Source organism: Puntigrus tetrazona, chromosome 15 (genome assembly GCF_018831695.1).
Source record: "Puntigrus tetrazona isolate hp1 chromosome 15, ASM1883169v1, whole genome shotgun sequence".
In the NCBI taxonomy this organism is placed as follows: Eukaryota; Metazoa; Chordata; class Actinopteri; order Cypriniformes; family Cyprinidae; genus Puntigrus; species Puntigrus tetrazona.
The window spans coordinates 16,942,109-16,956,316 of NC_056713.1; the positions used below are offsets into that span (position 1 = coordinate 16,942,109).

General features: G+C 38.4%; 1 protein-coding gene across 1 annotated transcript; it reads right to left on the reverse strand.

Annotated features, from left to right (window-relative positions):
• Positions 1 to 1,073: 1,073 nt before the first annotated feature.
• Positions 1,074 to 14,062, reverse strand: vezf1b (vascular endothelial zinc finger 1b). Its single transcript, XM_043259337.1, is given in 7 exon segments — positions 1,074 to 4,074; positions 4,803 to 4,968; positions 5,054 to 5,123; positions 5,819 to 6,390; positions 6,393 to 6,557; positions 12,534 to 12,551; positions 13,875 to 14,062. Coding segments are annotated over 7 exon segments (1,389 nt in total). The 5' UTR covers positions 13,908 to 14,062; the 3' UTR covers positions 1,074 to 3,709.
• Positions 14,063 to 14,208: the final 146 nt, after the last annotated feature.

Here is a 14,208-nt window from a genome sequence, read left to right on the forward strand (position 1 = left end):
TCATACGGGGTTGGAACAACATGAGGGTGAGTGAATGATGAACGAAATTTCATTTTTGGGTCTACAAAGGCATTAGCTGTGCATTTTATGTAAGTGTATTATACAAAAATATTGTGTATGTATTACCTACGTATCTGGTTGAAAATGAATACATTTCATAAATGTAAAAAAATTATAATAATAAAATAAATAAATAAATTTATTTATATATATATATATATATATATATATATATATATATATATATATATATATATATATATATATATATATATATAACAATTACATTAACTCATCAAATTTGCCTAAAATTTTATTATACTGTATTTAGACAAGTTAATATCTGCTTTAGAATTCTTTAAAAAAAGATAAGACAATAAAATAAAGCATTTAATTGTAGATTAGAACTAGCTCTTTATCTCCCTAAAATGATATTAATATAATTTACCTTTAGTAAAATGACTTAAAATTAATATTTGTTTAGAATATCTAGGCACAATTCTAAAAACACTGCAAATGTTTCACAATTTTGATCAGCATTTTGTAAAATGGAACCTGGATTTAGATTAACTGCAAGTGAAAATGCAGTTTATGCGCCACCACCATCATTTTTGCTCATTTCACGAGCAGACATTATATGAGAATCATATTTTGTCATTTTGTACAGTGAAATCCACAAATAGTGTTGATGGATAGATTAAAATCCCTATGACATTCACTTAAGATATGCGAGACACATGAAAGATCATTTATGCAAAATTTTTTTGTTCAAATGGTCAGATGGTCAGATATATATATATATATATATATATATATATATATATATATATATATATATATTCATTTTCATCTTTCAGCTTGTAGGACCGGAAAGAAGTCCAGTCTTCAGTGTCACACGATCCTTCAGAAATCAAACTAATATGCTTTTACAATCTCAAGAAACATTTCTTGCTACTATTAATGCAGTAAACTGAAAATCATTTGTCAGGTCTAAAAGAGCAACATTTATTTGCAATAGATCAACCGACAAAAGCAAAATTCCCCTCAAAGCACCGAGAGAATGAGGCAAATCATACTTGACAGTTTTCTTTTATTTAGACAACCCAAATAAAAGGCACATGAAACATTGCGCAATGTGTTTACATAATTATTCTTGACATACATTTAAAAAAAAAAAAAAAAAAAAAAAACGTAGGAATGTTTTTACCTTTCTGCTAACCAAAAGAAGCCTAGTCTTCATATATATACAAAATTACCAATGTTAATGTTCTAATACAAAAAGTCTTATAAAAGGTTATTTTACTTGTGTTTTTCCTTGCATGTCTCTATCGTAACTACCACGTTCTCTGAGCTAAATGTTTTTGTACAAAGATATACATTCATTGGCCTTCACATGGGTTCGCCAATTTAATCAAAAGGACATGAAAGGACTGGACTCGTTTCAGACTCACCAATCCAAAAAAAACCAAACACCAAGTCTTTTCTTGATTTTGCCCCTATTAAACGTTCTTTAAAACATACTGATGCATAAGGAGTAACTTCATGAGCAATACTTTATAGGATATTAAAAAAAATAACAAATTCCTCAAACATGGCAACTTGATATTTCATATGCAAAATAGATTCTAAATCTCCACACACATTTGGTAAACAGTTAAACTGCAGTTGGCCGCCCAGGCAGTTTCCATCGCCGAGCGCTGCTAGTCTTATCTGAGAGAAGACTGATGCGTTTCACGGTGGCATTTTCAGACATGCAGTTCAGGCACGGAAGTGACGCCATTGTGGAAGGACAAACATTTAAAATCACATACACAATTTAAAAACCCTTTCGTTTGTTTGTTTTTGTAGTGTTTTTTTTTTTTTTTTTCAGTCACATTCCTCGATTTCCAGTTCTCAGTCGCAATAATCCGCCTCTACCGAAGGCAACATTTAAAAACAAACAAAACGTAAAGCAGGCCGTTAAACGCTTTTCGCTTTCACATCCCTACATGTAAATCCATGTAACGCTAACTTAAGACCACAAGCGCTTTGCTACCAGGTCAACACTGGTTGGGAAACACTGGGGGTGCGATTTAACGCAAACTAAACCTTTTTCCGGCGATTTACGCCGAGGCGGTGGTAGCTATGACATCATCATTTAATACACGATCACATTCAGCTGGTTTTACTCTTTGTTTGAGACTCATTCACATCACACAAGCGCACACGACCCTGTTTTAGAGGGCTGAGTGTGACTACATACCTTGCATCGTTTTTTTTTTTTTTCCCCATATCATGACATAAAACGGGTATGACAGCTGTCCGGCTCGGTCAAAAGGAGGACTGAGAAAGGCATATTGCTTATTATATCCAACAGGGAAAAGAAAACAAAAAAAACGAAGAGAATAATTAGTTTGGGGATATCTGCGCAAGCCGATTCTGTTATTTTTTTTAAACAGGGTTACTCCGAACAATATGACAAACCCTGAAAATTTGAAGGCAGTTTTGGTTTTTACTGTGACTGGGGTAAACGAACAAGCAACAGAGGTTAACTTTTACGCTCCTGTGATGGACGATCACATCAACGGCTGAAGAGTGTATGGCACCTTGACCTCAGAAGTGTGTCTCAGTTTTCGCAGATAAAGGGAACTACGTTTAGTGTGTTAACTGTGTAGAAAATCAGGTCCGGAAGAAAGCGTCGTGCGCGATTGGGTCCATAACAGGAGCAGAGTAAGTTGGGACACCCTCAGCAAATTTTCCTGAGCAAAAGGTCCTAAGGGAAAAAAAACAGCCCTCGTCCTTTGGAAAGGAAGAGCGGAGACGTCGCGGTTACAAAACTAAATGCTCTTAAGAATAAAAATGGACCTTTCAGTGTTGAAGTCGGCCACTTGGTGACCAGGCATCTATGCGAACACTCAAAATATTTGATCTAAAATAATACTGCCGTCAGAATAAATCACCAAAAGAGATATGTGTTCAGTGCAAGATTGTAACTGTTAATGTTGAACCCCACTAAGCAGAAGAATATCCCAGCTATTGAAACGGAAAACAGAACTTAATTATTCTACAATCAGGAATGACCAACTCCAAAGATTACCTATAAAGAATAATAATTATAATAATAATAAAAACACAGCTACGGATTAAAAGGCGTACAATGAAAGGAGGCCTTTTAAAAACTTACTCTAAATTTTCCTCATTTGTAGAGTATTGTCTCGAAAAAAACCAAAAAAAAATAAAATAAAATCCTCTCATCTTCCGTCAATGGAAGCCACTGTCCCTTTTGTTGTACGTGACTCATTAATATGCATAAAACTATGAAATACTGATACGCGAGCTAACGTAACAAAAATAAAATCCTCACAGTTAAAATTCGCCAAAGTCCTTAAACCGTTAACACTAACAATGAAGCGCTCAGCTTCAAACAGCCGACTGGCAAAGGATTTTCTGGCACTAGAAAAGTGAAATCACCAAACATACAGCATGTCAGTCTTCCACTCCATGCAATAACTAGTTTTTCTGTCCGTCACTAAACTCTAGACAATCTCTCAGCCGAGCAAAGGAGACGCAAAGTGCCAGCCAACATCCGCATGATTCCTTGCCGCTGCGGACTGTCATTTTCCTATACTCGCCATTCCTCCAGGCTCTTTTTTTTCCCTCACAACTGGAGAGGAAGACTAAAACAGGAGACATGAGGTTTACTAGGAGAAGGCGGGTGGGACGTTGGGTTCTACCAGGGCGGGCTGGAAGGCAGGACCTGCGAGAGGAAAGGCATGCTTTCCATCGGCCTCATGGCGATGTTGAGTGGACCGGTGATGTTCATTGACATGGGTGAGGTGATGGCGACGGGATGGGCGATGTTCATGGGCGCCGTAGCTTGGATGTTGACCGAGGCGATGTTGACGGGAGCAGTGATGGTGACTGGATGCTGAAGGCTGACGGGGGACGTGATGTTGACCGTGTTGGTGGTGATGTTCATCTGGGCGGCGATGGTGACGGGGTTGCTGGCGGTGCCGCGGTTCATGGCCGTAGTGTTGGACGCGGTTGAAGCAGTGACTGGTGTGACTGAGGCAGAGTTGCACACATTGTTAGAGTCTGACCGGAAAAAGATATAGGAAAAGGAAAAAGGAAAAAAAGGAAAAAAAAAAAAAAAAAAAAAAAGGAAGTGAGAATAAAACACTGTGGTGATTTCTAGGGTTACACAGTGGGCAAGACAAAAAATGCCGGGTTCATTACTAAAGATGCCAATGGTTTGTGTGAGTTTCAGCCTAGTAGCTGCACGGACACTGAATATTTTACATTTATTGATCTTACATATCAATTTTTACTAATGGTTTACTGCAATGTATTTCACATTTGCAAATTTGTAAGCAACAATTCATTTTTTTTTTAATAGCTAGATTGACAAAAAATACTTGTGAAAGTATCAGTAAAATAAACTTCTTGTTTCTAAATGTTTCTAAATGAAAATCCTTACATTTTCTATGTAAACTGTTTATTTTTGTAAGGTAACATTTTATGAAAGTATATTTTTCTAGTAAATTAAATTATAGTATTATTAATATACATAATTTGGTGGGATTAATGAAAATTAGGCCTGAATCTACATAACTGAATATCCAATACTGTACACAGCTGACATTTGTGGACTTTAAAAAGCCAGGTTGGAGAAAATACCCTTTAGCACCTAATATTATGAAAAGTGAACAAAAAGGACAATTTCATTTTGTCCTGGCCACACAGGTGGCGAACAATCAGAAAGCACTAATTGATGTGGCAGGATCGAGAGAAACTAGAAGACAACGTTAAGAGAACTGACTCACCTTTGTTACAGGGGGAGGTGAAGCTGGCCTGGCCGTGGGTCTTGAGGTGGCTGGTGATGTAAGCGGCACTCAGCATCTTCCCGCAAATGTTGCAGGTGACTTTGCCTTCATGCCGTATCATGTGTGAACGCAGGCGGTCTTTGGTGGCGAAGGCGGACGTGCAGGCCTGAAGTGACGGAACGGAAATCAGTGTGTGAACAGAGAGCGAGAGACCAATGAAACTGAGAGTGAGGGACAATGCGCAGGCTTACCGTTACTTGGCATTTAAAGGGTCGTTCTGTGGAGTGTACGTGCTTGACATGACAGCTAAGATGATCCGGCCTGTCGAGAAACAATTATAAAAACGACATCACTGTACATGGATGAGAGCAAAACTTGAACTCAAATGCACGATGACACCATTATTAGGGCTCCAAACCAAACCGAGGGTCGCACAAGGGTTAGACTGATAATCGCGATTAATCATTATTGTAAAAAGAAATGTCTAAAATGGCATTTCATTCGAATTTCAGCACTTTACTGATGCATTCACTTTCTCAATTAAACGAACACCATCTTTACATTATAGCACATAGCTGGCTGTACTGCATATTAATTTGAGCAAAGCATGATATCTGAAGGAAATTGCTAAACTGGCATGTTTTCAGATCTTTTGTACTTGAAGAGTGTATGGTTGCCAAACAGGGAAGAATAAGTAAAACAATGAGCAGAGAATGTATTAATTTAAAAGAAACGCTGTGATTGGGGAATTTAAACTTTTGACACCTGCCAACCGCAGGCATGAAAGCTTATGGATGCTTTCCTGCAGACAAATATCGCATATAATGAAACTATTGTCTTATTTACAGATGCTTTACAGCAGAATTTTGATTGTCTGCTTTTTAAAGAAGCATATTACTGTGAAGCTGCTTTGGGACATTATGTATGGTATAAAGTGTATCTATATAAATATAGACAAATTGGTTTATTCTACAAAAAACAAACAAAAATATATCAATTAGAACTGTTAAACATACCGAGAGAAGCCTTTCCCACAAACGGAGCAGATATACGGCTTGTGCACGCCGCCGTCGTGCGAGCGTACATGATAGGTCATGCGGTCCTTCCTCTTGAAACGCTGGTGACATATGGGGCACTCGAAGGGCTTCTCGTCCGAGTGTGAGAGCTTGTGGCGGTTGAGGTGATAGACGTCACGGAAGGCCTTGCCGCACATCTCGCAGCCGTGGTTCTTCTTCACCGGTTTGGGGGGTTTCTTGGGCACGGCCGGCTGCTGCTGAGGCAGGATCGACATTATGCCCGCGGCTGAAGACGCAGAGGTGGTGGCAGTGGTGAGGATGCCAGCCACCGTGGAGACGTAGGAAGGGTTGCCGTTGTTGTCTCGTGGCACAGTGGAAATGAGAGGCACCATGGTGGGCGCTGTGGTTGTCTTCTTGGGCCGTGACACCATCTTAATGCCCGTGTGACAGGACTCATGCCGCCGGAGGTGGTAACTGTCCCGAAAGGCCTTGTTGCAGTAGCCGCATATGAAAGGAGTCTTTGACTTGGGTTCCTTCTTTATTACTACCTGACCACCACCGCCACCTCCTCCCCTCCACCCGCCCCACCTCCCATGTTGTCTTTGAGGAGGTCAGCAGCACTGACTGGGGGTTTCTGGTCGAGCGGGATGGGAAGAACAGGCTTTTGATCCTGCGGCTCAGAGTTGAGCAGCGGCAGCAGGCTGTTCTGATGCTGGTGGTGGAGGGCTTCATTGGCCTGCTGAGATAGAAAGAGAACACATCTTAACATGTTTACCAATTCTTTGAAGCTTTTAAAACAAACCAAAATGGTCAAAAAGCATATTTAACACTAGTGGTCGACCAAATGTATTTTTTTGACAGCGGATGCCCATAACCGGCAGGCAGATGGCTGATATTATCCCCTTCGCACTGAAGGAACCTTTTCATAGTTCCTAGAACTATTAGGGGAAATACTCGGATGCTTGCGTGTTTGGAACTAGGAGCAATTTTAGTTCTATGAACTCCTTTTATGGCAACTAAATTAGCTCCTGCTTCAGAATAAGTAAATGAAGAAAAAAATAAAAAGTTAATATGTTATATACGTCTCATCATAATAGAAATAGAATGTAGACATACTGGCAGCTTGCATTTCTACATGTGATCGAGTCTGAGAAAAGAGTACAATGGCGCAGACAAATAAAATAACATTTAGGACATGTAGGCATCACAAAAATAAAATGTGTAACTACATTACATGTAATAGAATTATTCAATTAGTAGTACTTTTAAAAATCAATTAGGCATTAAATGATGACAGAGCTTTAGTTTAAATACTAAATAGCAGACAATATAGATTCTATATTAAACGATAACGATAAATTAAATCTTCTCTAATAAAACCTGACTGCATATCATTCTCTTTGATTCTCACACAGCCCAAGCTGTGTGAAAAGCCTCGCTGTGATATTATGGGCCAGTGTTGCCATTGGCCAGTATGAGGTAGACACGACCTCAGCTGAGAGACGGTGTTAAATGTTTAGCAAAAATAGAAACTGACTCATTTCCAGGGCATCTGTGCAACTTGGAAAACAAGAGAAGCCCTGACTGGGACCTAGCAGGGGGACAGTCAGCTGTTCAGCAAAGTGCACGATGACTAATGAGATATTAGAGAGTGAGAAAGCTGAACAGAAAGTGAGGGAGAGAGAGAGAGAATCAGAAGGAATGTATACTAGGATGCATTCAGATGAAAGAGACCAAGCCAAAAACTATCCATAAAAAGCAAAAAGTCTTTAAGAAAAGAGCAACATACTTCAAGATGAGAAAAAGCAGATGAATTAAAAAAAAAAAAAAAAAGAGAAGTAATTCTTGGCAAACATAATTCCTGTGTGACTAACTGGAATCTTCAGATCACGTCAGGGCTAGATGCAGACGGCAAATGTGCAGACGTGTGCATCATATCAGAGACTTCAGTGTTATTGCACAAGGAATTAGCTTCCTGGCAGCCCGCAAACATAAATCTACTGCATGTAAAATGATCTGAGCCTGTAATGAAAGCGGTTCCTCATGTGACTGACCTCACAGGCTCAGGACGTTCTGCTAAACTTACATCACGCATACACAACAACGACTGCAAAACACACACGGTGAGACGACCTGGTCAAGAGAGCAAGTCTGAAAACAGAATGTACACACGGCCCTTTTCTATAAGTGAAGGTCAAAGTATGGGGTCAAGTTATTAAATATAATTTGCATATTCAAACATGGCAAATCAAGATGTCAGGTTTTATGTTAATGCTGCTAAACATTGCTGAATAGGCTATGGGCAAGTGCAAAAGGAATTTGAGAGCTACTGCGGAAGGGAAAACGATCCGTTCATGACTTTCTACATTTATTTTTGCCGCTTTTTAAATGTATTATGATAGGACAGATCAGAGCTGGCATTAAGCATAGTGGGAGTAAGATAGAAGATCGAGAAAGGTCCTCAAGCCAGGAATCAAACTCGAGATGCTCGCTGTATGTTGGTGCACTGCCCACAAGACTAATGGAGCTGAAAACTTTGAAAGCTTTAAGAAAAGAAAAAAATTTGGTATCAAGTGCAAATTGAAGCATTCAAGTAATTCAGTTTTGGATCATCACAGCATTATCATAATCCAATTCAATTGTAAAAAGGCAGTGTAAACATTCCTCTAAATTTGTGTAGTGATCCACAAAACAATCTCTTATACGTTTAAAATGACATGAGGGGCCAAAATATTGTAATTTTTTTTGAGTGTAGTATTACAGGGTTAGTTTACCCAAAAATAAAAATTAGCCTGTGCTTTACTCACCTTCGAAGCATCCTATGTATATGACTTTCAGACGAATTCAATCGGAGTAATATTAAAACTGCGATATGACGGTATTTGATCGGGGACGATAACTTTTTTTTGAGAAAAATCGTAGTATCGTGCCATTTTATGATCTGTAGTTCTAACGCCTCCGTCTGAATATGATGTACAATGCGTCACACATTCGCATGTTAACTCTTCAATGCACTTATTCGCAATCACAAAAGTACATTATTTGCTCTTGACGGTTAAACATTTCATATGTGCTGAGGAGCGCGCGCACTATAAGCCTGTCAATAACGCTTAATTGCTTAACTAAGTTATGTATTGCATTGAGTGTGCTAATACTGTGAAAAGCACACTGCGTTAAACACAGCTGCTTGTGTCTAAAGTGAAAGCAAACAATCAAGAGAAAAACGCGCGCGCCAGTATATTAGATCCGTGCAGCTCTTAAAGGGACAGTATTAAACATGCGGCCGCTCGTCATTAAAGGGATAGTTCAACCAAAAATAATAATTTTGTTATTATTTACTCACTTACATGCTGTAACATCCCAAACCTGTATTAAGAACTTTCTTGTGCTAAACAATAAATAAGTTATTTTAAGTAATCAAACAGTAGCTGGTCCTCATTGATTATAACAATACAAATGTAAATAATCTATATAGCGTTTCACTTTTTATACTTGTTAATTCAATACTGTTAAATACACCTAATCTACCTGAAAAAAGCACAGCCTGTTTTATTTTTTATTATGTTTATTTGTAACGTGTATCTATTCTAATGATAAAGACAAAATAATAACTATGATTTTTATTTTTGCCTTAATATCTGCCCTTCTTTTTTATTTTATACTTTACCTTGAACGGCTTTGTTTTTTAAAAAGGGAAATTAGGTTGTCTGTACCTCTCAGACAACTTGCAAAATAAAGTCAATGACAAAGAATCACAATAAAATTGTGATATTTCAGAATTTAAAAAAAAAAATTGTTTTTGTCATATTGTCCACCCCTACTGACCCCTCCAAAGCGGGTGCTTTTTTTCTCAACAGTTCAGAAGACTGTTCAGTTCACAATAAAGTGCATGTATCCGTAATAAAACGTCCCTTGCGTGGCTCTGGGGGTGAATTAAAAAAACTCCTGTAGCGAATCCATGCATTTTTGAATAAAAAAAAACCCCACAAAATTTTTAAAATATAATAAACACTTTTTTCTCACTTCCACTTTAGACAGATGAAGCAGGACATATACGTCACGCTGGGAAATGTAGGAACGAACAATTTAAATGTGAGTTCCGGCCTGGAAAGCAGGACTTTGTTTTGGTTTGTGAAATGCACCCACTGCCAGTTTAACCAATGGTGTTTTGGAACCTCGGGTTGCCAGTTGGTGGAAAACACAGCACATTTAATTAATTTGTTCTTTCCTGATGGTGTCGACAGTCTGGCAACCTGCATGGTCTGCTATACCTAGTTCAACCACTTGGTGTCAATCCTACATATCACACCTTCAAAGAACGGACAATAAACTGGATTACAGGCAATTACTAAGAACAGAAAAACCTAGTATAATTGAAATAAATAAGGTTTTATAAATCACAATACAGCAAGTCTTGGAATACAAAATAATAGTCTAAGTAAAATTAAAAAATATAAAGTAGTAAATTAAATCAAAATACAAAAGTAAAAAAAATTTTTTTTTAAAATTCAGGAAGAAGGACTAATTTAGTGGAGGTCAGTAGAGCATAACTTGCTCATAAGGGGTGGGGTCGTTGTTTTGGGGGAGGAGGGGGTGCAAAACCCTTAACACTGGGCCTAAAACAAGAGCAGCTGAAAGACTACACGACTATTAGGCTCCCCGTTCTGCAGCTGCCTGCATTGTCCCATTGGTCACGGCATCCAGTTGGTGGGGTGGGGGGTGGGCATTCACCAACACAATTGTACCACTGAGGAAATATAGTAAAGCCTACAGTAACGAGAGACCTGCCGGCTGGACCTGCCTCTGACGACGGCGTGCCACATTACAGCTTACATATAAAACTATACAGACGGTTTCCGTTCCCATTTCTACCTAAAAACCCTGTAGGAGGTCTTTGTGAGCTTGATTAGGTGACCTCTCTCTACAAACGGTGCAATTAGATGGGACAACAGCTGCTTTGAGAGCTCTGAACATTGTTAACCCAGCGCTTTTTGCTGATGTGGGTTAGCAGTCGTCGTATCAGTATATTTGTATTTGGATGCTTTCAAGTTTGCCAAGCATCAAGCATTCAAAGAGTGACAGCGGCCTTCTCTGCTTGGATGATTTTGATACAAATCTGCATTGAAGGCTGAGGTCACCCCGACAGAAATAATATGGAGGTTGAGCAGTATACATAAAAATGCAAAAACTGTAGGCACTTTTAAAACGCAGATCTAAATCTGACAAGCGTGACTAAACGCAAAATGAAATCTGAAGCACACTTACTGCATTTAAAATACGCTGCTATTGTGAGCTTATATATTTGAAAGACGTATTAGTATGTGTGTCATTCTGCATTGCATGGAGAACAGAGCTGGGATTCACAATAGGATACAAAACTGACACAAGCTTCAAAAGTTTAACCGTGATCGGTGAAGACAGCAGAAGCACGGTTAAATCTTTTTAAGCCTATTACAGCCGTTCCTGTTGGTGAAATAGAAAAAACTGCTTAATAATAATACCAAAATTAAACATCTGCGGCATTAAAACCAACATATCTGTTCGTGTAATCTGTCAGAAAACCAAAGGCAAGAACAAGAGCAAGCAGAGCTCCTTTACTCCAAAGACAGAAGCCAGTGAATCAGATTCTTGTTTGCTGCAGACGGATTAGGAGATGCCTGTTGGGAGCCGGACAATGCCTCGCTCATGAATAACCTCCGACGCCTGCAGAACAATGAGGAGTGACGCGCTAGACTGTCGTCTCATTAGATGCTTCATCACATGGATGGAATCAGGCAGAAAAAAAATTAAGCACTTTTTTTTTACACCGGTTTTAATAAACCACTGTTGTTCTGGATGCAAGTTCATTACGGTGTAAAGATTTCATAGCCAGAGCCATATTAGGGAGTTATACTTTGGGGAATATTTTAAGAAACGAATAGCGTGTTGTGTGTGTCTTAATTGGTCAGTACTGATCGTTACTGACAATATCTAGACCAGCATTTGAGGTAGCTTGCACAGAACCAAAATAGGTTTATGAATGGTAGCGTGAAGAAACTTCTAAGGATCATTCAGTAGACAAACATGCATAATGTGGTCAAGAAAGTTTCAGGCGGTGAATCTGTGCTCACAGAAAAGGCTAAATCTGATGTTGGAGTTGATTGCAAAATTGTTCCAGTGTGTGTCCAATTAAAAATAAGTGTTAAGATGATGTTGATGATGATGGAGCACAAGTTACAAGCCTTCCTACCGTTAACTCACAACGACGTTTTGGACATTGTCTGCTTAAATTCCCAGCAAATGCATTTTGGGAAACTTTTCTGGAACAAAGCCTAGAGCTGTGCAGGGCTTCAAATGTTTTCTCTCCCAAGAGAAAAGTTAATAAAAAAAAAAAAAAAAAGCTTTGCGTCACTGCTTTCTTATACTCCTAATACTAAGAACTTAACATACATATCTTGACTACATTTAATCGTTGATTTTATACTTTTCTAGTACCTTTCCTGTAGCTCAAACAGTGGAGCATAGTGCTGGCAACACCATGTTCTTGAGTTCGATTCCCAAGGAAAGCAAGAACTGATTTAAAAAAAAAAGAACATAAACGGCTTTGTATAAAAGCATCTGCCAAATGGATACATGTTACTAATGGTACTAATGGTTTCAATGGTAAATTACATAATTCTCTAAAGAATAGCACATAGTAATTCTAACAGGAAACAATATATGTAAAGTAACATACCCATTTAATGTACTGGTTCTAAAAAAAAGAAAATAAAAAAAATAATTAGGCCTCTTAAACTGCAAAAAACAACTTTGCATAAACATAGTCTGATCATTTGTATCAGGGAAAAAAAGTGTTAAAAAAAAAAGTTTTCACACATCAATTACAAGACAAAAAAAATCATCATGATCATTGTAAAAGAAAAAAAGGGAATGATTTAAAAGGGCATTGAATCATTAAGCAAATTAGGAATCTAAACAGGACATCACAGGAATTTGTAGTAACTAAACTATAGTAACTATTTGAGTAAACTATATTTGTTACCGGTTAAGTTTCAAGTATAAGGTCATATAAGACCAATGGTCAAAAGAGCTGTCAATAACATAAGCATTCGCATTTCGGTGCAAACGTGCACAGATTTCTCATGCATCAGTGCAAAATCTGCACCTCGCATACCAATGCAATGCATGCTCTAATAACATCAATCATTACATGCACAAGCTTAATGTACATCAACGGCATGAGCATGGGCTGACCATACAGCGAAGTTAAACCGCTAAACACATTTTTAAGGCACAGGTTAAAAAAAAAAAGTCTAAATTTACTGGGTACTTTCTAACTGAAGTAACAAACGTTCTGGGAGACTTTGGCTGCAATAATAGTTAACTCTGGGGTATCGTAGTAGTGCTCTACGTTAGAGAACATCTACAGTATTTTGCTTTTATCACATGCACGTTTTGTTCGATTGGGATGTCTAGGTAACGTTAAGCAGCTAAGTAAATCTTGAAACACAGCCATTATCACCATGTTCCCTCCAATAAAAGTAGGGAGCTGCGTTATTAACAAATAAAAAACAAACGCAACACAAATAAAAGGTGGAGATCGATTGGGAAAGAAAAATGAAGTATTAAAAAACTGCGCCAGAAACGCACACAAACATCGCATCGATTATTAACGTTTCATACGCAGACATAGACGTTGCGTCTGGTCAAAACATCCAAATTGTGTCACAACAAAATCAATGAGTACACAAAACTAAGGAATAAGCTGTCAGCTAAAAGTGTTTAACTTAAGATAAAAAAAGGCAAAAATCACGTAAAAGGAGTGCGAATGATAAGGAGAAGATTAAAAAGAGGGAAAGAAATCCCTTGTACGTCTCCCTCACAGTTCACAGCTGGAAGTCTGGGAGAGATGCAGCATTAGCGGCTAATGTGAGCTAGCTTAGCTGCCATTGTTTTTACTGCCTTAAAATCCCGCTTTTAAAGCTCAAATCCCCCCGCTTCGCGCTGTTTTTAAGAGTCCCGATCGATTTTCTATTTTTCCCGCGCGGTTGGGATTTATTTCGAACGGCTGGCTTACCTGAAATAAAAATGAACTCCAGCTCGGCTCCATTGCAACACTTAAAAAAATCTGCAGGAAACCTACAAGAAATCTACAACAAAGCAGCTAAACATGGCAGCTGCTACAACTTCCTGTAACCCCGAGGGCCAAACCATTTCATCTGATATACGCGCTGCTGCTGCCGCTGAGATTCTGCCAGCTCACTCCATCACAGCGCTGCACTCACAGACGCACTTTACAGCAATGATACTTTTTATTTTCAATCAAAAATGTACGCGTTATACCATAAAAACGACTTTTAACGCGGCAAATCGAAACTGAATGTCAGTAGTGACCAGAAGATTTGTTGAAT